A 22179-nucleotide genomic window follows, 5' to 3' on the forward strand; every position below is an offset into this window, starting at 1 on the left:
ACAGGGGCTGGGGCTGAAACCCGAGCGTGCCTCTGTGCCTGTAACCAGATACTTCCTCTACATGAGCCCGGTGTGCTCTGAAGAGAGCTGTGGTGTTAGAGCTTGGCATCGTCCAAATCCCAACAAAATCCCTAAATCTGATCTCTGTGCTGGGTTTCTGCCTGGCAGGATGCCGGAGCTTCCCCCTCCAGCCCATCCCCAGGGATCTGAGGGGCTGGAGAGGCGCGGGGGCCTCTGCCACACGCGGGGAGGGAGCGATGGATTTGCTCTGCCGAGAGGTTGGAAATCGCCCCGGGGACGTGGGGCTGGTGCCACCTCGTGGCTCCTCCGGCAGCTGAGCCGGGCAGCGGTGACACAGCACTGGTGGCACGGCCCTGGTGGCACGGTGATGGTGACAGGGCACTGGTGGCATGGCCCTGGTGACACAGCACTGGTGGCACGGCCCTGGTGGCACGGTGATGGTGGCACTGCAGTGGTGGCACGGCTCTGGTGACAGGGCACTGGTGGCACGGTGATGGTGGCACTGCAGTGGTGGCACGGCGCTGGTGGCATGGCACTGGTGGCACGGTGACGGTAGCATGGCGCTTGTGGCACAGTGCTGGTGGCACAGCTCTAGTGGCACGGTGCCGGTGCCAGTGTGCTGGTGGCATGGCCCTGGTGACACAGCGCTGGTGGCACGGTGATGGTGGCATGGCTCTGGTGACAGGGCACTGGTGGCACGGTGCTGGTGGCACAGTGATGGTGGCACCGCACTGATAGTACTGCACTGGTGGCACGGCGCTGGTGACATGGTGACAGTGGCACAGCGCTGGTGGCACAGTAATGGTGGCACAGTGCTGGGGTCCTCTCGTGAGCTTAGTTGTTAATTGCTGTCCCAGATGTGCAGGATGTCTCTGTTTCAGCCCCCATGTCTGAAGAACGAGTCAGAGCTCTTCAGTTTTCAGTCTTGAAGTTGTTTATTAATTTTTATCTATAAAATTTTCTTTCTGCCCAGCTGAGATCTGCTCAGCAGGGCAGCCACAGGCACTCTGACCGCCCCTGAGGGGGTGTTGTCTTTTTATACTACAAACTACGTATAACATATTTACACTTAATTCCCAATACCTATCACCTATGTTAGACAGTGCACTTCTACTCTAAACCAATCCCAAAGTGCCAACATCGCTGCAGAAAATGGAGAACAAGAAGAAGACCTGGACACGGCCAAGTTCCTCCATCTTGACCCCATAACCCCCATTCTAAAAATCCTAAAATCTACCCCTTCACCCAGTGATAATTTTATTATTACATTATTTAAACCTGTGTGACTTTCAGGTCCTCATACAAAGCTGCTAACTTGCTCCAGGGGTCACAATCAAATCCCCAGGTGCTCTGGGCTGTGTGCCAGGGTTTCAGAACCCCCCAGCGGGGTCCTCAGCAACTCTGGACACCCAGAGGGATGCACTGAGTTCTACAGGGTCCCATCTGGACGAGACCCCAGCCATGGGAGTGGCAGCACCGCATCCCTGGAGTGCTGGTAGCGGTCACAAAGCCGAGCCCCCGTCCCCGGCCAGGTTTGGCTGCAGGAGCTGCCCCGGGCGCTGCCTCCGCCCGGCCCCGCCGCGGTTTCCGCCCGCGGGAGCCGCTCTGGCAGCGCAGTTTGAGTGAAACGCTCTGCAAAACACGAGTGGAGCCGAGAGCAGCGGCGAGGAGGCCGCGTGTCAGTGCCTCACACACCGGGGCTGTGCACCTGGAGTTCCCCGTGTTACCAAACCCACGTCGCTTTTGGGTTTTTAAGATTTCTTTTTTTTGCTCTGTCAGCAAGTACACACCGCCGCGCCAGGCACAGAAAACCACAGATCGCTTTTCATCTCTTCTTCTGTCCCAGATAAGGCCCCAGGTGGCGGCGTGGCCCCACGGGAAGGGGCTGGGGGGGCCCCCATGGATCACCCCCATCCTGGCTGCCTGGCTTGTCCTCCCCAGCCCTGTGGATTGAACCCGGGCTCTAAATCCTTGCTGTAATCTGCTGGGGTCAGGCGAGGAAAAACCATCTCAGCCCTGCTGTTTTTTGGTGCAGTTATTTTAATTTTTTAATGTTTGTATTTAATTTTTTTCTGGTTTTTTTTTTCCTGTTTTTTTGGCTTTTTTGGGTTTGGTTTTTTTTTTTTTTTTTTTTTTTTGGTAGCTGGTGTTTAGTGCTGAGGCTTTTTGCATCCCCACCAGGATACTGGTTCCAGAGGTAGCAGCCAGCTGGGATGAAGTTCTGCCTCTCCTGCCAATCCAGGCATGGAAATACCCTCTGTCCTGGCCAGATTCTGCAGCCTCCTTTGCTCAGGTTTTATCGCCACTGAAAGGTTGAGGTTGGAAATTACGAGGCCAAAACCTGTCCTGGTGCAACGCTGCATCCAGAGGCATCTCCTTCCGTGCCCTGGAAACCAGAAACCTCCCTGGCAGTGCCGGTGCCAGCCTGGCCTGGGCCCTCGGCGTCCCACACAGACACTCTGCATTGCAGGGATCACCCCGTGCCCGTCCCCGCTGCTCCAGCCTTCGGCACCTCCTCTGCCCGGGGATCCCATCCTTCCTCATCCCTGATGTCTTGGTTTGGATAGACAGGAGTCTGCTAAGGAAGGCAGGAGCTTCCCCTGAAATGGAGAATGTGAACCTTCCCCACCCCTCCGAATTGCTATGAATTTTAAATTAAGGGGCTCTCAGGCAAAAATATGGGAGCAGGAAATAACAGTTCTTTAATGGGGGAAAAAAAAAAAGGATAAAATAAACAATGCAGTACACTAGAACAATGCTGCCAGTCAGAACACAACCTGACACCCTGTGTTCTCCTGCAGCGTCAGGGCTGGTTCTGCTGGAGCAAGGGGGTCCTGTAGAGAAGGATGTGTTCTTCCTCTGAAGATCCAGTGGAAGAGGCAGCTGCTGTTCCTCTGGGGAATCCTGTGGAGAAGCCGTGCTGGTGTCTCAAAACCTCTGGATTATATCCGGGTAGGAATGCTTGGCTCCTCCCCCTGGGCTCACATCTCCCAATGGGATGCTGTAGTTCTTATCAGCCATGCAGGGACATTCCATAGCTGTTATCAGCAGGTGTCCCCTCCGAGGGAGGTGTGAATGTGGTCACTCAAAGAGAGAGATAAGGCAAACTGCCCACTTGACAAAGGTAATCTGCCATACAGATGGTAATGGAAAACATCTTGCCTTGCAATCTTCAACACCTGATGATGATGGGCTTGTCGGAGATGAGCAGGGCAATGGGGATCAGCGGCTGATGCAGCTCTTGCCTTCCCTCCTCTTCCTCCTCCTCTTCCTCCTCCTCTTCCTCCTCTCCGGGTGGGTGCTCGGTGCAGCCGGTGCTGCCGGAGGGGGGAGATCCCACCGGGCTCAGCATCTCCTGCCTGCGGTAGGCGAAGGGCAGCTCCTCCCCACAGCCCAGCGGGGACATCACCACTGTCACCGGCTTCTCCGTGGCGGGGCCGGGCTGTGACTCGTCGGGGGGCGGCACCGCACTCTGGCTGCCCGTGTCAGTCATCTCCTCTCCCAGATTCTGCTCCATCAGCAGCAGCTCGGCTGGGCTGAACCTCTCCGAGGGCTCCAGGAGGCCTGTCCGGGGCTGGCCCTAAGGGTTGGGCGGGTTTGGGATGGGACATCCCGTGCCAGGGCTGTGCACGGGCATTTGGGGCTGCGGGATCTGCCCCTTCCTGCACCTTCCACCTCACCTGGCTCATCTCACCTGGTCGGCCGAGAACTGGGTGGCTTTGGTGCCCACGGGCTTGGGAAGGGGTGGGAAGAGGAGGCGGCGAGCCCTGGGGAGGGAGTGGTTGGTGAGGGGGTGGGTGATGGTGGGGGTGGCTTTGGGGACGAGGGGACTCTGTCACCTCTTTTTGCTCAGGTGGTAGATGGCAGCTGCAGCGGGGACACCAAGCCAGATGCCCAGGTAGTTCAGGTTGCCTCTCCACAGTGCTCCCTGGGGACCTGAGGGTAGGCATGGCTGGGTGGGGGCATTCCTGCCCCAACAGGGGCACAGGAGACGTTTTGGGGTGATGGCAAGCATACAGTGGGGAGAGCACCCCATGGGGAGTGGGGAGGGCACGGGGTCTCAGCCATTACCCAGCGCCCTGGTCTGGAAGGGCCACCAAGCACTGCAGGTGCTCTCGCTGTCCTCTGTCACCTCCCAAACCCCCACCCTGTAGCCTGTGCCAGGCTGGAGGTTTTGGAGGGTGTAGTTTGATGCCGTGGCCTCCACTTCAGTGTCTGGGCAAACAAAACCCAATGTGGGGCAGTCTGGCACCTCCTCCTGCCCCAGGGGATCGCAGGGTGCCACTCACAGGTGACATTGTCCCCCTCGGCCATGTGGCACACGAGGTACTTGGCCATCGCGCCGGGGCAGGCGGCCCGTGGGGACGGCTCCCAGCGGAGCACGGCCTCGCTGTCCCCGGTGCTGATGTTGAAGGGCACGTCCAGCGAATCTGTGGGCAATAAAAAACATTTTTTGGGGGGGGGTTATTGCCGGGATTATTTCAGGAGCGCCCCTTCTGGAGCGCAGCCAGGTGCGGATGCTCCGTGTTGGGATGCCCTGTGCCCGGATGCCCCGTGTTTGAATGCCCCATGTTTGGATGCCCCATGTTTGGATGCCCTGTGCCTGGATGCCCCGTGTTTGGATGCCCCGTGTTTGGATGCCCCATGCTGGGATGCCCCGTGTTTGGATGCCCCATGTTTGGATGCCCCGTGCCTGGATGCCCCGTGTTTGGATGTCCCGTATTTGGATGCTCCATGCCCGGATGCCCCGTGTTTGGATGCCCCATGTTTGGATGACCCATGCCTGGATGCCCCATGTTTGGATGCCCCGTGCTTGGATGCTCCATGCTCAGTGCTCTGTGCCGGGATGCCCCATGCCCAGATGGGATGCCCCGTGCCCAGATGCCCCGTGCTCAGTGCTCCGTGCCCAGATGCTCCATGCCTGGATGCTCCATGCCCGGATGCCTCGTGTTTGGAAGCTCCATTCTGGGATGCTCTATGCCAGGACACTCCGTGCCCGGATGCCCCGTGTTTGGAAGCTCCATTCTGGGATGCTCCGTGCCAGGACACTCCGTGCCGGGATGCCCCGTGTTTGGAAGCTCCATTCTGGGATGCTCTGTGCCAGGACACTCCGTGCCGGGATGTCCCGTTCTCCACACTCACCGTTGCCGGTGTAGCGGTGCCACAGGGCGAAGGTGGCCCAGCCCCGCTCCATGTCCCAGCCGTGCACGGCGAGGCGGTGACAGCCCCGCGCTCCCAGCGCTCCTGGAGGAACCGGGGATGCTGCTTAGACCCTCTGACCCCGGCTGGGGGGGGCAGGGGGGCACAGTGGGGTCTTGGGGCGCTCCCTTGCCTCTCTGCGGGTGGGTGCTGTTGGCAGGGAATTCCTGCTGGACGCAGACTCCCTGTTTCGGGGGCTCTGCCAGTGTCTGCTGCTCGAAGCAGAAAGCCTCTCCTGGCCACGGTGCTTCCCAGAGCGCAGTCACGGTGCTGCCGTCCACGCTGATCTCCTTGAAGCTGAGATCTGGTGATGAGAGCCACGTTATTTGGTGCAATACAACAATCTGGGATGAAACGGGGGATATTCGGAGTAGCTGGATAAAAACAACGCCCTGAGGGCTGCCGGGGGAGCCGAGCACCTCTGGAGGGGCGGTACCTGCGCGCTGCTCTGCCGGCACACGGAGGTGCTGGGCTGGTCCACGCCCCGCGGCATTTTCGGCGGTCAGCAGGATCTCGTACTCCGCCCCGGAGAGGGTGAGGTTGTGCTCTGTCACCTCCCCGCCCAGCGCCACCGAGTGCTCCTCATCTGACTCTGCACAGCCACACGCCACCATGGTGATGTCCAGCTTGTAGGTGACATCCTTTTGCTCCATGAGGACTGGCTGGGGAGGAAAAGGGGGTGATTCGGGGGGTGAAATGGTGGGGGACACCCAGGAGAGCCCCCAGAGACGCCACTGTACCTGCCAGCTCAGCCTCAGCACCCGCTGCCCGTCTCTCCCCAGTTTGCCCAGTTGATGGCTCAGCACTGGCCTCCTCAGGATTGCTGCAGGAGGAACAGGCCTGACTGAGCCACCAACATTTTTGGCAGCTGTTGGGATCACAGCAGGCTCCTCTGCTCTTCCTCACCCTCAGAGATGTTGCTGCTCCAGTCGCTCCAGTAGCTGCTCCAGTGGGGAAGTTTGTGCCGGAGCTGGACCACGAAGGTGCCATTGACCCCCAGGGCACAGGTCACTAGAGAGGGGTGGCAGGGTCAGCTCCCTCCTCCCTCCTCCTTTCCCCAACTTTTGGCCATCACAGGCTGCTGGGGAGCACTCCCAGGAGATGCTTAACCCCACAGGATAAACCAACCTGAGTTTTCTCCAGCTGTCAGCATCACTGTCTCACATGTCACCTGCAGAGAGAACCAGGCATGGAGACACCCTCCCAGTAAAACCAGTACTTTACTGGGACATCAGTGCTGCCCTGTGATCCCCAAACACCCCAGGGGCTTGGAGAGCCAAACAGTGCAGGGCACAGGGGTCCCCTCAATCCTGGGACCCTCCTGGCAGCAGCTGAGAGGGTTGGAGGGTCCCCAGCTGTGAGAGCTTCATGGGGACAAGCATCTGGATTTGATCCATTGTCGTCATTACTATAATCTGGGGTTTTGCCTGTGTAATCCCTGAGAATCCTGTTATGGGCAGCAGCAGGATCCCATGGCCAGAGGACAAGGCAGAGCTGATAACCCAGGGAAACAGATGGGACACAGCTGGGTCTGGGGGGGGACAGTGACATCACTGAGCCCCCACACTCCCCGGGCTGCCGTGGTGCTCCTGACTGTGCTGTCAGCCACTGCCAGCTCCAGCAAACAGCATTTTTACCTGTGTCCAGCTGCTGTCTCCCACCTTCCAGAAGCGAGCCTCGTGCTGTGGTGGCTGCTTCAGGCTGTCACACTGCAGCTGTGGCACCCGCACCCTCAGCTGGCCACCAGTCTTGGAGAAGGACATCCCAGCGGGTAGATCCAGTTTGACTGGAAAGATGAGGTGGTTTCAGGTGGTTTTGGCAGTTTCCAGCGCCGGTGCTGGCTGCCAGCCCTGTCCCCTGGGGCACTCACCAGCCTCGTTGAGGTGCAGGGTGTGGTTGGGGGTCCTGCGGACCTGATCCCCCCAGCGTGCCTCCACCCAGGCCGTGGTGTTATCAAAGATGTACACTTGGCTGTGCGGGGGGATGTAGCTGGTGGCCGTGCCCGCCTCAAACCGCCTGCACAGCCTGTTCTTCTCAAAGCTGGGGAGGGAGCGGGCACAGGGTGGCACCCGGGGCTCATCCCGTGCGCTCCCCCTGCCCGCAGCGCTACCCAACTCACTCACCAGAGGGTCAGGGTGTAGGAGGTGCTGCCGGCGGGGCCGAGGGGCGGCCAGGAGCAGTGGAAAGGCTTGGAGGTGTTGCATTTCTTCCAGCAGGAGACGTCGTGGGCTGCCAGGGCGCCTGCGGGGCAGGGCAGAGCCTGGAGGCTCCTGCATCCCAACTCCATCCCGTGTGTGGGGGAGCAGTGGTGTGGCTGTTGCCTGCTTGCCGCGTTGCTCAAATGGGGAATCAGAGCAGCGGCACCGGCGATTGTCACCCCAAGCCCCCCGTGCTCCCCCTCCCCGGAGCTGCGGCGCTGCCCGGTGCCGCTCGCCCCAGCGGGGATTCACCATCTTTACTCCGTCCCTGTGGTTTTGGGTGAATATCTCCATCTCTCTCCGGGAGCTCCCCAGGTCTTATCGCCCCCGAATCGTTCATTGAAAGTCTTCTGAAGTTATCTCTCATCTCCCAGCACCGCAGGAGCACTTACCCTGCGCCAGCGCCGCCAGCGCCGCCAGCAGCCAGCCCAGCATCGCCCACCGGGGCTGTGCCGCACCGGATCGGGGCTGCCCCACACCGGATCGGGGCTGTGCCGCACTGGATCGGGGCTGTGCCACACCGGACCGGGGCTGCCCCACACCGGATCGGGGCTGCCCCACACCGGACCGGGGCTGTGCCGCACCGGATCGGGGCTGCCCCACACCGGATCCGGGCTCCGCTGCCCTTCCCGGCTCCCCAGTCCCCCCGCACCCCTCGCTGCCCCTCTCGGGCGTGGTGCTCAGCGCTGCTTCCCGCGCTTGGGGTTTCCTCTTCTGCCCAGAGCGTGCCGTTCCCAGGCGGGGCAGAGCCCTAGACGTGAGTGCATGCCCCACTTTTACCAAAAACAAAAGAGAAAGCGACCAAAATATTCCCCTTTTTTCGGCGGCACGGCTGCCGGGATGGGGCCGGCCCCGCGTGTCCCGGCAGCGCCATGTGCCAGAAGCGCAAGGTAAGCGAAAGATGAGTCTTGGGGGTTTTGGGTTGGTTTTGGTTTTTCTTCTTTTTTTTTTCCCTTTTTTTTTTTTTCCTTGCACGCAGCGTGTTTCTGGTTGTGTAAAAAGCCAATCACTTGTTTTTAAAATTTAAGAAGTTTAATAGTAATAAAATGGTTATAAAAAATAGGAATACAATTGGAGTAATAACAATTTGGACAATTTGGATTAGGACAATATGAGACAATAAATATAAAGAGTTACAGACGTCCGGGTACCTTTTTCTGGGCACCCGTTAACAAAGGATTAACCCTTAAAAACAACAGCCTGTTGCATATTCATACACCTCATACATGATGCATAAATTCCATTCAAACACAGGATTCTCTCTGGTCATCGTCAACTTCTTCCTCGGAATCCTAACAGTGCCTTCGAGGCGGGAAAAAGTTCATTTCTTCTGATAAGAGGGCAATAAATTCTTTTCCTCTGAAAGATTTAGGTGTCCTGGGGCTGCTATCTTGCTGCGAGTCCTTTCTTTAAAAAAGTATCCTACATAGCATCGTTTCTATTTTTCATAACCTAAAATTCTTTAGGTTATACATTTTATACATTTTTTATACATTATAGGTTATACATTAGGTTATACATTTTATACAAATTTTATACATTTTTTATACATTATAGGTTATACATTAGGTTATACATTTTATACAAATTTTATACATTTTTAATACATTTTTAATACCCTAAAACTATATTTACCACACTACTTAAGAGAATTAATACAGCATCACTTTCTAACACAACAAATATAATATTCATTTTAATATTTGCAAAAAGCCAATAATAAAATACACATTTTTCACACACCTGCTTCAGTGGGTCCAGAGGCTGGGCACAGAGTCACACTCACACTGCTGCTAATTCAAGCTCTAAGAACTACCTGGATATTTTGCCTTTTTGTAGCAGAATATCACAGAATCAGAATATCCTGATCTGGATCCCTCAGGGATGATCAGTGCAGCCCCTGTCCCTGCACAGCCACCCCAACAACCCCACCCTGAGCATCCCTGAGAGCTCTTTTTAATATCTGCGAAAAGCCAATCATAAAATCCACATTTTCCACATGGTGCTCTGCCTGTAACGCTGTGAATCTCCAAGTTGGGATTTTCTGTTTTTTTGTTTTTTTTTTTTTTTGGGGGGGGGTCTGTTGTGTTTGTCCCCATTGTGAGAACAAAGCCCCAGTGAGGCAGGAGGTGGCACCGGGGCTGTGACGGGGCGGGTGACCCGGGATGGCGGAGCCGGGTGGCACCGAGGGCCGGGCACAGAGTGCCCTTGTTCCCGCAGAAAGCGGCTCCTTGTGTGTCCCTGCGCTGGGACAGCGTGGGCACGGCCGGCGTGGGGGCACAGAGGCTCCCCTGGCACCTCCGTGTGCCCTCCCTGTGTGTCCCCCTGTCCTGCCCGGGGTGGGGACACACCAAGCTGGGCCGTGCTGGGCTTTGCTGTGTGTGCAGGCAGCAGGACCGGGCAGGACTGGGCTGTGCCACGCTGAACCATCTCAGGCTGTGCCAAGCTATGCCATGCTGGACCGTGCTGTGCCATGCCATGCTGTGCTGCCCCAGGCCACACGCTCTGTGCTGCTCTGTGACCACACCAAGCTCCCAACCCCTGCTGTGCCAGCCCCAGGCCGTGCCGTGCTGGGCTGTACCATGCCAGGCAGACTGTGCCAGCTCCAGGTCATCATCTGTGTGCCAGAGCTCTTGTGCTGGGCTGTGTCAAGCCAGAAAGGCTGTGCCAGGCCTGGGCTGTCCCATGCTGTGCTGTGCTGTGCCATGATGTGGCAGATTCTGCAGTGCCAGGATGTGCTGCAGTGCCAGGATGTGCTGGCAGTCTCTGCCCACCCCATGATGTGCTATTCTGTGCCATGCTGTGCCAGACTGTGCCACACTGGGTTGTACTGAGGCAGACAGACTGTGCCAAACCCAGAACATACCATGCCCTGTGAGCCCCACACCCTGCCATGCTGTGCCAGCCCCATGCTGTGCCAGCCCTGTGCCATTTCAGCCCCATGCCATGTCAGCTTCATGCCTTCCTATCTGATCTTGTGCTGTGTCATTCCAGCCCTGGGCCATGTGGGTCTCATGGCATGCTGTGCCATCCCATGCTGTGCCATCCCCCTGCTGTGCCATGACCAGGCCATGCCATCCCCCTGCTGTGCTGTGCCACTTCATGCTGTGTTGCTCTGGTCCCATGCTGTGCCAGCCCCGTGCTGTGCCAGCCCTGTTCTGTGCCGTGCCAGCCCCATGCCATGTCAGCCCCATGCTCTGCCGTGCCAGCCCCGTGCTGTGCCAGCCCTATGCCGTGCCAGCCTCATACTGTGCCACACCAGCCCCGAGCCGTGCCAGCCCCATGCCGTGCTGTGCCAGCCCCTGCTATGCCAGCCCCGAGCCGTGCCGTGCCGTGCCAGCCCCTGCTATGCCAGCCCCATGCCCTGCCATGCCAGCCCCTGCTATGCCAGCCCCGAGCCGTGCCGTGCCGTGCTATGCTGTACCGTGCCAGCCCCTGCTATGCCAGCCCCGTGCCGTGCCGTGCCAGCCCCTGCTATGCCAGCCCCGAGCCGTGCCATTCCAGCCCCTGCTATGCCAGCCCCTGCCATGCCAGCCCCTGCCATGCCAGCCCCGTGCCGTGCCGTGCCGTTCCGTGCCAGCCGCGGGCTCGGCGCTGATGCGCGTTCCGGTGACGCGGCGGGGCCGCTGGGCGGCGCCCCGGGCGCACCGGCGGGGCGGACCGGGCGCACCGGGCGGAGCGGGCGCAGCGGGAGGCGGCGGCGGCGGCGGCGGCGGCGGCGGCGCCGGGATGGACGAGCCCAGCATCCTGCGGCGCCGCGGCCTCCAGGTGAGCACCGGGCACCGGCACCGGCAGCGCGGGCGGGGGCGGGAGCGAGCGCGGGGAGCCCGGTCCCGGTGAAGCGGGGCTGGGGGCGCGGGGCTGCGAGGGGTGGGCGCTGCGGGGGCGCGGGGGGCGGGCGCTGGGGGTGGGAGGGGGGTGCTGGGGGTGAGGGGTGGGTGCTGGGGGTGAGGGGTGGGTGCTGGGGGTGACGGGGGCTGTTCCGGATGCGGCTCTGCGAGGGGTGGGCGCTCTGAGTTGGGAGGTGGGCGCTCCGGGGGTGGCTGTGCAGAGGGTGGGTGCCGGAGGGGAGCTGTGGGTGCCCTGGGTGAGTGTGAAGCGGGTGCTGCGTGTGCAAAGGTGGGTGCTGCGGGTGAGAGGGGGGTGCTGTGCGTGTGCCAGGGGTGGGTGCTGCCGGTGGGAGTTGGGTGCTCTGCGGGAGCGGGCGCTGCGTGCGGGAGTGGGGGGCTCTGCGTGGGGGTGTGGGAGAGCTGCGGGCTGTGGGTGACAGGTGGGTGCTGCGTGTGAGCAGGGTGGGACAGGAGCCGGGCACCCACCCGGGAGCCTGGCAGGGTCTGAGCCCCGGCTGTGCCACGGGGTGTTGGTGAGGGGTACCCAATGTGTGGGGGCTCCCTCCCGATGCCGGTTCGTGCCCAACCGCTGTGCCAGCCCCTCTCTGAGCCCCTCTCTTGCCTGGCATTCCCGGTCCCTTAGGCAGAGGGACACCCATCCTCCTGCCCATCCCGCAGGATCCCCGGTGCTCGCTGCCATGCTCGGAGGGTGATGATGACCGGGGACCCCCCGGCTGGCAGAGCTGAGCGCTGAGCCGGATTTTCCGGGTGACCTGACGCCTCCATCCCCATCTGCAGTATCCGGGGGGCCCGGGCGGAGCTGTCGGCGCGGTTGGAGGATGGCACGGCGCTGCCTTCATCCGAGCTGGCAGCTCCGCGGGCAGCTGCGCTCCGCTGGGGGAGAGCCCTGTGCGGGAGCTGCCTCCCCGCGGCTGCCATGGACAGAGCCACGGCCGTGGGCTGCGGGGCTCGGGGCTCTGGGTGCCGTTCCTGGCAGTCCCGGGAAGGGCAGAGCCGTGGGACCCGGCTGAGGGCCCGTGGCAGGAGGGGCGGGAAGGGGCTCCCAGCAGGGACTTAATCCCAAAGGGTTGAGCAGCGATGCTGTCCCCAGTGCTGCCCCAATGCCATCCCCGATGCTGTCCCCAATGCTGCCCCAATGTCATCCTTGATGCTGCCCCAATGCTGTCCCTGATGCCATCCCCAATGCTGCCCCAATGCCATCCCTACTGCCATCCCTGATGCCATCCTGGTGCTGTCCCTAATGCTGCCCTCACAGGAATCAGCTGCTGGTTAATCTTGGCTCCTACTCAAGGGACAGGCACAGTGCTGGGCAGTGCTGGTGTGTCAGGCACCCTGTGGGTGCTGCCTCTGTGGCATTTCCCCCACAGGGGTCCTCAGGGCCACCAGGGGATGCTCTGGGTGTCCCTGGGGACACAGAGTGGCCGGAGAGCCCCTGGCAGTGAAGGGTGTTGGCTTCTCTGAGCACTGGCACCCAGAGGTGGCTGTGGCTGAGCACAGGGACAGTTCCCTGTCCCACTGTTCCATCTGAGCAGTAAAACCCCCAGCATGACCCCCCTCTGCCCCCTGCAGTCTGGCTGGTGACAGCAGGGCTGGCTGAGGCTGCTGGGGGCTCCTTCTCCATGTCAGGACCCCAAATCCCCTCACCCTGCCCGGGCCTGGGGTCAGCCTGTGCTGGGTGCACAGGGCCACCCACGCCCACGCCCTGTCCCTGTCCCTGCACCCACAGACGTGTCCCATGGCCCCCCGGGGCAGAGAGGCACCCGTGGGCCCCGGGGCTGCCTGTCCCTGTGCACCCAGGCATGATGTCACCCGTTGCCATGGCAATGCTGCTGCATCACTGCGTTGCAGCGCGCCCCAATCCCGGGATTTCCATCCACAGGGGCTGCGTGGCGTGGGCAGCAGGATGGGGCACGGCTACCCCAGGCTTTGGGGGGTGGGTGGGTGCTGCTGGGGCCCCCCCACATGGGTGGCAGCAGCTCCAGCCCGCAGGGAGCTCAGCGCCTGTGCCCAAAATGGGTCTGGGCTGCTCAGGGGTACAGGATCAGGGCAATGATGGGGCATTAACCAGAACCTGCTGCTGCCACACGTCCCTGCATCCCAGGGTGTGCCAGGGCACACATCAGCCTGTCCACGTTGCGTGCTGGCAGAATCTGTGACACTCTGTGGGGTGACAGGTGGCACACGGGTGGGGACAGTGCTGGAGCAGGACGGTGCCCAGCACACCAGGAGGATGGCACTGGCATGGGTTCCTGTCCCCAGCTGCCCTTTGGCCCTTTGCACCACCTGTGAGCAAACAGCTCTCACAAGAAATATTCCCAGAGGCTGGAAAAATAAATAACCCAGGGGCTGCTGGCTGCTTCCCACCCCTGGGCCAGGGGGACGAGGTGGGGGACAAGGTGAAGCACTGGGCACATGGGTGCTGCTCCCACTGCACCACCCTCGTGCCATCACTCCTGGGCCTGGCCATGGGACCAGCAGCCCTGGGGACACTGGGAGATGTCCTCTTGTGCTGGCCTGGGGTGATTTGTCACCCTCACCCTGGGCACTGCGAGTGGGGATGGATCCTGTGGTGACAGTGTGTGGCACCCTGGGTCCTGCCAGGTGTTATGGGGTGGCTGGCAGGGCTGGCAGGTGGCACCCCCGACCCCCAGGGCCACGCTCTGACCCCACCTCGTGCTTGTCTCGTTGCAGAAGGAGCTGAGCCTGCCGCGCCGAGGAAGAGCGTAAGTTCTGGGCTGGGCCACACGGGGCAGGGGTGGTGTCACCGGGAGGGTCACACCTGGGGACACAGCACTGCCACCGTGCTGTTGGGTGGCTGCAGGGACGGCTGTTGAATGGCACCAGGCAGGGATGGCTGTTGAATGGCACCAGGGCTTGTTGTCCCCAAATCTGGAGTGGCATCATTATGTTCTATGGCACTGGAGGGACCTGATTGTGCATCTCTTGGGGTGTACTGGGGTGTACTGGGGTTAACTGGGGTGTACTGGGGTTAACTGGGGTGTACTGGGGTGTTTGTGCTCTGCTGTAAGTGTGTTGAGGTTCTAAGCAGTACTGGGGTATACTGGGGTGTACTGGTGTGTGTTGGGGTGTTCTGAGCAGTACTGGGGTATACTGGGGTGTACTGGTGTGTGTTGGGGTGTTCTGGGCAGTACTGGGGTATAATGGGGTGTGTTGGGGTGCTCTGAGCAGTACTGGAGTGTACTGGGGTGTACTGGGGTGTACTGGGGTACCACCGGGGTGCGGTGGGGGCTGCCGCAGAGCTGCCCTGGGTGTTTGTGCCGGGGCTGTGCTGGGGATGCACGGCAGGAGCGCCGGGGCGGTGTTAGGGATGCGCTGCAGCCATACTGGCACGGTTGGGGCAGTACCGGGGCCGTACCGGGCCCGTACCGGGGCTGTGCTGGCAATGCGGTGCCTCAGCAGCGGCACAGCCCGGGAGCGCTCCGGATCGGGGCCGCCGCTGGAGCGGGTCGGGTGCGCGGGGGGCCGGGGGCTGCCGTGCTGTGCCGTTCCGTTCCGTGCTGTACCGTCCCGTTCCGTTCCGTTCCGTGCTGTTCCATTCCGTGCCATGCCGCGCCGCGCCGTTCCGTTCCGTTCCGTTCCGTACCGTGCCGTGCCGTGCCGCGGGGGCGGGCCCGGGCCCGGCGGGCCGAGCAGGGAGCCCCGTCGGGGCCGCCGGTGCCGCCCGCCCCGGGAGCCGCCCAGCGCGGGGGCCGCCGGTGCGGCGGGAGCGGAGCGGGAGCGGTGGCGGCGGTGGCGGAGGGATGAAGTCGCGTCGGGACAGGCTGAAGATCCCCTCGCTGACCTTGGAGTGAGTCGGAGCCGGGGCGGGGCGCGTCCGGTACCGGCACCGGCACCGGCACCGGCACCGGCACCGGCACCGGCACCGCACCGGCACCGCACCGGCACCGGGGATGGGCGGCGGGACCCCTGGCCATCCCCGTGCCGCTGTTTCCCTGTCCCGACACGGGCCCATCCCGCTCCCCTCCTGTCCCGCCGGTGCTGGTCCTTCCTCGGACCCTGCCGGTGACAGCCACGCCAGAGCACCCGCTGGATTCCCACCCTCAGCCCCTGCAGTGTCCCCGCTGCCCTCTGCGCTCCCCCTCCAGCTCTGCCTCACTTTCCCTGCCCGATCCCCGTCCCCAGCCCTGTCCCCTCCGCTCTGGGTCCCCACGGTGCCACCCCCAGCGCCACCCATCAGCGCTGAGCCCGCGCCGGCTCGTCTTGCCTTGCAGTTTGTCTCCGAGCAGCCAGAGCCCGACGCTGCTGAGCCCCTGCAGCCCCTGCAGCCCCTGCAGCCCCTTCCTAACCCTGCACCCCTGCAGGTAAGGCCCCCCCAAACCCTCCCTGGGAACCGCCTGCTCCAGGGAATGAGGGGGGAGAGGTGGCCATGGGGACAGAGAGGAGGGTCCCCTCCATCAGGGATGTCCTGGGCCACCCCAAAGGGGCACGGCTGTCTTTGGTGGGACACATGGGGTGATGTGGTTGGGGTCTGTGCCAAGCCCTGCACACCCCAAAAGCAGCCTGGCTGCGCTGCTGGCTTTGTTCTGCTGCTGGCTGCTCCATTTTGGGGATGTTGTGACAGCAGCTCAGGCTCTGAGCGCCCCAGTTGTGAGGGGGGACTTCAAGAACGGAGCAGGGCACCGTGATGGGAGCAGGGTGGGACTGGGGATGGCGCCTCCTTTGTCACCTTTCCTGCTCCGCCACGTGTCGCAGGTGAGGAGGGGCTGCTCCGGGGGTGGATTCCCCCCTCTACTCCGCCCTCTACCCTCGCCCAAATGCCCCAAGCCCCGCAGGTGGAGGCGGTGGCCGTGCCCTGTGCCCGGGGACAAGGTGCACCAGCTGTGCTGGCACCGCGGTCACAGCCCGCCCTGTGCCCCGTGGCACCCGCGGCACCGAGCTGCACCTGCCCGGCACCCGGTGCCTCCGTCCGTCCGTCCGTCCGTCCGTCTGTCTGCCGGGGGCAGCAGCTGGTGGCAGCTCTGGCGCTGCTCAGCAGCAGCAGAGCCATTTGTGGGCAGGAAGGCAGGGGCTGCCTGTGCCCTGGTGTGCCCTGGTGTGCCCAGGTGTGCCCTGGTGTGCCCTGCCTGTGCCCAGGTGTGCCCTGGTGTGCCCAGGTGTGCCCTGGTGTGCCCAGGTGTGCCCTGGTGTGCCCTGCCTGTGCCCTGGTGTGCCCTGGTGTGCCCAGGTGTGCCCAGGTGTGCCCAGGTGTGCCCTGCCTGCCCACGGGGCCCTGTCTCTGCCCTGTCTCTGCCCTGCCTGTGCCCTGCCTGTGCCCTGCTGCTGGCATTCTCTGCCAGCCCTGCCTGGCCCCCCCTTGCCCCATGTGTGGGAAAACCAGCCTGGCCTTGTGAGTGCTCAACCGAGGCCTGGAGGAGTTTTTGGGGTGCTGATGGTGACAAGGAGGGGGATGAGGATGGGGACAAGGACAGGCACCAGTCTGTGCTGGTGTCTCAAGGCTTCTGGGCAGGCCCTGAGGGGAAATGTGCTGACCCCTGCCCAACCCAGCAGCACCAGGACTCCAGGCTGTGGCCCTGGTGAGTGTGGCAGTGCCACCCCACCCGGCTCGGGGGGTTCTGGTGGCCCTGGTGTGCAGGAGGGGGGTGTCACTGGCCCTGAGCTGGCATCCCCCTGGCTGAACTGGGGGTGGGAGGTTGCAGGGCACTGCCAGGACCCTGTGGGTGCCCTCAGAGGGCACATCCCATGGCTGGCAGGGGGGTCCCAGGAACCCCCAGGCTTTGGGGCTGCCCCCAGTGCCTTAGGGGCTGATGTTTGTGCCCCTGGAAGGCATCAAGAGCAGTTGTTGAATCTCCATGGTAATCCTGACCCCATTTTGGGGTGCTGCCTTGCCTCTATGGTAACCTGAAGCCCATTTTGTGGTGCTGCCCCATCTCTGGGCTAACCCTGACCCCATCTTGGGGTGCTGCCCCACCTCCAGCCCAACCCTGACCTTATTTTGGGGTGATGCCCCATCCCCACCGTAACCCCGACCCCATTTTTGTGCCGCTGCCTCCTTCCCGCGGTAACCCCCCCCCCCCCCACCCCCACTTCCTGTCCTTTTTGGGGGTGATCCCCCCATCTCCATGGCAACCCCGACCCCGTTTCGGGGCGCTGCCCGTTTCCATGGTAACCCCGTCGCCGCCGGGCGGGAAGGGGCGGGAGGCGGCAGCGAGAGGCGGCGGCGGCAGCGGCGGGAGCCCGGCCCCGCTCCCGGCCCCGCTCCCGGCCCCGCTCCCGGCCTCGCTCCGGGCCCCGCACGGTCCCGGGGGCGCCGCTCGGTGCCGGGGGAGCCGCTGGGTACCGGGAGAGCGCGGCCGGGGCCGCGATGTCGGACCCGAGCTGCTGGGGAGCCGCCCCGCCCGGTTACCGGGGCCAGCGGGCGGCCGGAGCCCTCCTGCAGCGCTCCAAGAGGTACCGGCGGCCCAACCGGCACCGGGGCACCGGCGACAGGGGACCGGGGTGGGAGCAGAACCGGGCTCCTGGTTCGGGGGGGTGATCGGGGTCCGTGGTTTGGGGGGGGGGGGTTCAGAGGGGATGATTGGGGCGCGTGGTTTGGGGGGGTTCAGCGGGGGATGCACCGGGGTCCGTGGTTTGGGGGGTTCAGCAGGGCGTGATCGGGATCCGTGGTTTGGGGGGTTCAGAGGGGGTGATCGGGGTCCGTGGTTTGGGGGGGGTCAGTGGGGGATGTACCGGGGTTCGTGGTTTGGGGGGGGTTCACAGGGAGGGATTGGGGTCCGTGGTTTAGGGGGGTTCAGAGGGGGTGATCGGGGTGCGTGATTTGGGGGGTACAGCGGGGGACACACCGGGTCCGTGGTGTTGGGGGGGTGATCGGGGTCCGTGGTTTGGGGAGGATTTCAAAGGGGGTGATCGGGGTCCGTGGTTTGGGGGGGTTCACCGAGGATGACTGGGGTCCGTGGTTTGGGGGGTACAGCGGGGGACACACCGGGTCCGTGGTTTTGGGGGGGTGATCGGGGTCCGTGGTTTGGGGGGTTCACCAAGAGTGATTGGGGTCCGTGGTTTGGGGGGTACAGCGGGGGACACACCGGGTCCGTGGTTTTGGGGGGGGATCGGGGTCCGTGGTTTGGGGGGGTTCAGCAGGGGTGATCGGGGTGCGTGATTTGGGGGTACAGGACACGCCACCGTGCCTGGGGGTGGGCGCTGGTGTGCGTGACTGGGCGGGGGGGATGCGGGGATGTCTCTTTGCTCTCGTGGTGTGTGGGTTTGGGGGTCCCCACGCGGTGGGGGCTGTGGGAGCAGAGTGCATGGTCTGGTTTGGGGGGGCCACGTGTGGGGTTTGGGGTGGTGTTTTAGCACATGGGGGGCACAGTGGGGTGTGTGGTTTAGGGGGCCTGTGTGCATCGTGGGATGCTTGGTTTGGGAGGGGCAGCGATGCGTGGGGAGGTGGGCACCAGGTTGTGTGATCTGGGGGGGCTGTGCATGAGGGTGTGCGGTTTTTGGGGGGATCTCAGCACTGGGGGGTTTGGAGGGGCTCTGCACCACAGCTGCATCTTTTTGGGGGGTGATGAGCAGTGAGGCAACACCCTCCAGATCCCCAGTGTGGCAGGGTGGGGTGGTTGGGACCCCAGTGCCACAGGGGATGTGGGGTTTAGGGTCCCAGGGCGTTAGGGGATGTTTTGGGGTGCTCTGTGCCCATCCTTGGTGTGTGTGGGTTTGGCAGGGGGGTAGGTTTATGTGTTAGAGGGGGGTCACACCCTTGTGACCCCCTGTGCCAAGGTGGACACTGCTGATGGGATGGATCCCATGTGGCACAGGCAGGGTGAGGGTCCCCAGGGTGCCTGAAGGGGTGGGAAGGGGCCAGAACTCCCACCCCCTTTGTTAGGGGGAGTTAGCAGGGCTGGGGGATGCACAAATGGGGTGCAGTGGGGCTGCCCCATCTCCCCAGCTGCAAGGCCAGGCCTGACCCAGGCAGGCTGGTGGGACACGTCCCCAAGGAGGGGGACAGGAGGTGCAGAGCACCCGCAGAGCCCCCCAGGTGTGGGTGCTGGAGGCTGGGAGCTCCCCCCAGCAGGTTTGGGGTGCTGCAGCTGGGCCAGGCATCAAACCCTGGCGAGGCTTTGTGTGCCTGAGGTGTTTGATGGCTGCGGAGGCAGAGCAGAGAGGTTCCCATTGTTGCTGTCTCTCAGAGTCACTGTGAGCTGGCACAAAGCAGCACGGTTGCTTAGCAAAGGTATCCATCCCATCCCATCCCATCCCATCCCATCCCAGGCTCACCTGGGCTGTGGAAATTCCTGCTCCCAGCGCACGAGGACGGGCAAAAAGGGCCTTTAATAATTAAGAAAAGACGTTGGATGGGGTTTTCCAAGCTGGGATGGCTAAGCTGGGGGGGCTCTGGGGGAGATGTGTAATTGGAAAGATGATCCAGGCAGTCATCTGTCTCCAGCTGAGCATGATGAGGCTGTAATTCTCGTGAAGGGCAGAGGATTTGCTCTTCTTTCATTGGTATTCCTAGAATCCACGGTGAGGACTGCTCTGGCCTATTTAACAGAAAGCATATGATGTTATTTAGTGGGATTAAGAGGTTTGAAGGATCCTAATTTCCCGTGGGGGATGTGGAGATGGCCGGTGCAGGGCAGAGGAGGCGGTGGCTCGATGCTGACAGGGTTCTCCTTCTCCATGGATGGCTGCTCTCACCCCAATCAGCACAGGAGCACAGCCCAGCAAAGCTGACAGGTACAATTCCCTCCCCAGCACCGGGGACCCGCGGAGCAGGGACGGGCAGGGACGCACCCCAGGGTGCTGGGCAGGTTCCCCAGGCTTTTTGTGCAGTGCAAAGAAATAAATAAATCTATACCTGTTAGGAGTGTCAGGGGTAGGATGGTTGGGACAGACAGAGACGAGAGATCTCTGCAGCCAGGTCATGGAATTTGAGGTTTATTGCAAAGGGCCTGGGTGCAGGGCCCTGTGGGAGCTGCCAGGCACAGCTGGAGCAGGACTGAGAGAAGAGAGGGGCAGAGAGGATGAGAGGGTGAGAGAGTAAGAGGGGAAGAGAGCAAAAGCATAAGAGAGTAAAAGGGTAAGAGCATAGAAAAGTAAGAGAGCAAAGTTCCCATTCCAATACAATAAATCTTCTTCTGTGTTGAATATTCTGATTCTCACTAACCAATCTAGTACAAGATACAAATCCTACAGTATTTACATACAGCCTATAAGAATCATTACATTACCATACTGTGTTACATTTTAAACCCTAAAAGCTCCTCTTTGGGCCCCTTCTGCCAGGCTGGCAGGGTCTGCTCTGACCCTTGGAGCTGCCTGCAAGCAGAGGGTGTTGCTCCATCAAAAGGGGATCACCTTCAGCTGGCCATGCCATTGTTTTCCAGTTGTTCAGTAACTGAGGGATCTCAAAGCTTGCTTTCATTTCAATCTCGCTTATAGTTTCTATATTCTCAAAATCTTTTGCTGACAATCATATTTATAAGGCTTTCCTGTTTCATCTTCCCCAACATATACCCAGCTTGTTACCCTGTGATTCCCTTTGAGGATTTAGGATTTTGCTCTTGGTTGTTGCTTGGTGCTCCTGGGTGGGTTCATAGGAGCAGCCACAGTGCTTTAGGCTGGGGTGGGATGAGGGAGTGATGGGGCCTGTGCCATCCAGCATGTTCCATTTCACTGTCCAGACCCTGGTTTTCATCCCAGCCCCATTCCAACCCTGTCCCAGCCCCATCCCTGGAGGCAGCAGAGTTCAGCACTGTCACAAGTCATGGAGGACAAACGTCATGAAGAAACTTGGGATGCAGCTGCTTGGTTCAGCGGGTTTCAAACTTAAACATGAATTTACCCCACTGGAAAGCAATTTTTTTTCCAGGACGTGGTGATCCATGGCACCTCCCCAAATCTCCAGGCACATTGGAGCTGTTGGGGGGTACGGAGCCAGCAGGGGAGGGAGCTGGGAGCACAGACACAGACACGTGCTCTCGGTCACGCAGCAGCAGCGGAGCCGCCTGCTCTGCCCTTTGAGATTGTGCCTGCTCCCTTATCACCGTCAGACCCCGCCCTGCTCCCTCCACCCCACACCCACTTTGTCCCAAACTGGTTCTTTTCTGCCTCGGATTCCCCTGCCCGCAGCGCCCGGCACGTCTGCCCCACGGTGCCGGGATGTCCTGGCAAGTTTAGGGACAGATCCCATGGGGGAACAGCGGGAGCTGCAGCCCCTTTGTGCTTTTCCCTGCCTCACCCTCGGTGTTCCACAGCCCTGGCCCTGAGCCACCCATCCCTGCTCGCCCAGCTCCTGGCAGAGCCTGTGCCAGCTGAGCATTGTGTGTGCAGAGCATCCCAGGAGCTGCTCACGGTACCAGCCCCAGCTCAGGGAGTGCTTGGACAGCACCTTCAGGCCCAGAGTGACGTCTGTGCAGGGCCAGGAGTTGGGCTGGATGATCCTTGTGGATCCTGGACATGGTGTCTGTGCAGGGCCAGGAGTTGGGCTGGATGATCCTTGTGGATCCTGGACAGCACCCTCAGGCCTAGCATGGTGTCTGTGCAGAGCCAGGAGTTGGGCTGGATGATCCTTGTGGATCCTGGACAGCACCCTCAGGCCTAGCATGGTGTCTGTGCAGGGCCAGGAGTTGGGCTGGATGATCCTTGTGGATCCCTTCCCACTTCAGGGTATTCTGGGATCCAGAGGAGCTGCCAGGTTCTGCTCCATCTCCTGCCCCTGCACATCCCGTGCCAAGGCCGGGCGCTCTGCGGTGCCGGTTCCTCCTCCCAATGTCTGACACACGATTTTACCCCAGGCTTTGGGGTCACACAGGCTGTCACACACTTTCCATACCCCTTGCAACAACTTCTGGATGGCAGCAGCAGCGCCACGGCCAAGGCAGCCTCAGCCTGAGCGGTGCTGACAGCGATTTTCCACTCCATTTTTGGTACCAAACGCGCAGTGAGGTGATGGAGGC

At 61.6% G+C, this 22179-nt stretch overlaps 3 protein-coding genes across 9 annotated transcripts in view; 1 reads left to right on the top strand and 2 right to left on the bottom strand.

Annotated features, from left to right (window-relative positions):
- Positions 1 to 11048, bottom strand: part of PEX11G (peroxisomal biogenesis factor 11 gamma) — a 37342-nt gene extending 26294 nt beyond the window's left edge. Inside the window, exon 1 of the mRNA XM_071452104.1 lies at positions 9162 to 11048. The gene's annotated coding sequence lies outside the window, so the exon portion shown is untranslated. The remainder of the gene's footprint in view (positions 1 to 9161) is intronic.
- IL12RB1 (interleukin 12 receptor subunit beta 1) lies at positions 2513 to 7583 on the bottom strand. The gene is made up of 13 exons (XM_071451599.1): positions 7344 to 7583; positions 7091 to 7260; positions 6858 to 7006; positions 6349 to 6391; positions 6127 to 6231; positions 5961 to 6043; positions 5354 to 5882; positions 4999 to 5265; positions 4311 to 4481; positions 4093 to 4236; positions 3861 to 3957; positions 3716 to 3788; positions 2513 to 3601 (listed from the first exon to the last, which is right to left on the bottom strand). The coding sequence occupies exons 1-13, from the start codon at positions 7505 to 7507 to the stop codon at positions 3194 to 3196; spliced, it is 2403 nt and encodes an 800-aa protein (XP_071307700.1). The 5' UTR covers positions 7508 to 7583; the 3' UTR covers positions 2513 to 3193.
- Positions 11045 to 22179, top strand: part of MAST3 (microtubule associated serine/threonine kinase 3) — a 29429-nt gene continuing 18294 nt past the window's right edge. For 3 of the 7 annotated variants that reach the window (XM_071452095.1, XM_071452096.1, XM_071452102.1), the window contains exons 1-2: positions 15016 to 15077; positions 15502 to 15591. In XM_071452095.1, the coding sequence (XP_071308196.1) occupies positions 15031 to 15077; positions 15502 to 15591 (137 nt within the window). In that variant the 5' untranslated portion in view covers positions 15016 to 15030. Of the gene's footprint in view, positions 11187 to 13960; positions 13993 to 15015; positions 15078 to 15501; positions 15592 to 17431; positions 17678 to 19832; positions 19958 to 22179 lie in introns of those variants that run through there. The other 4 variants (XM_071452100.1, XM_071452099.1, XM_071452098.1 and 1 more) reach the window with 4 other exon arrangements.

Source organism: Agelaius tricolor, unplaced genomic scaffold (assembly GCF_023055355.1).
Source record: "Agelaius tricolor isolate 1412-34295 unplaced genomic scaffold, bAgeTri1.0.p SCAF_33, whole genome shotgun sequence".
Classification (NCBI taxonomy): Eukaryota; Metazoa; Chordata; class Aves; order Passeriformes; family Icteridae; genus Agelaius; species Agelaius tricolor.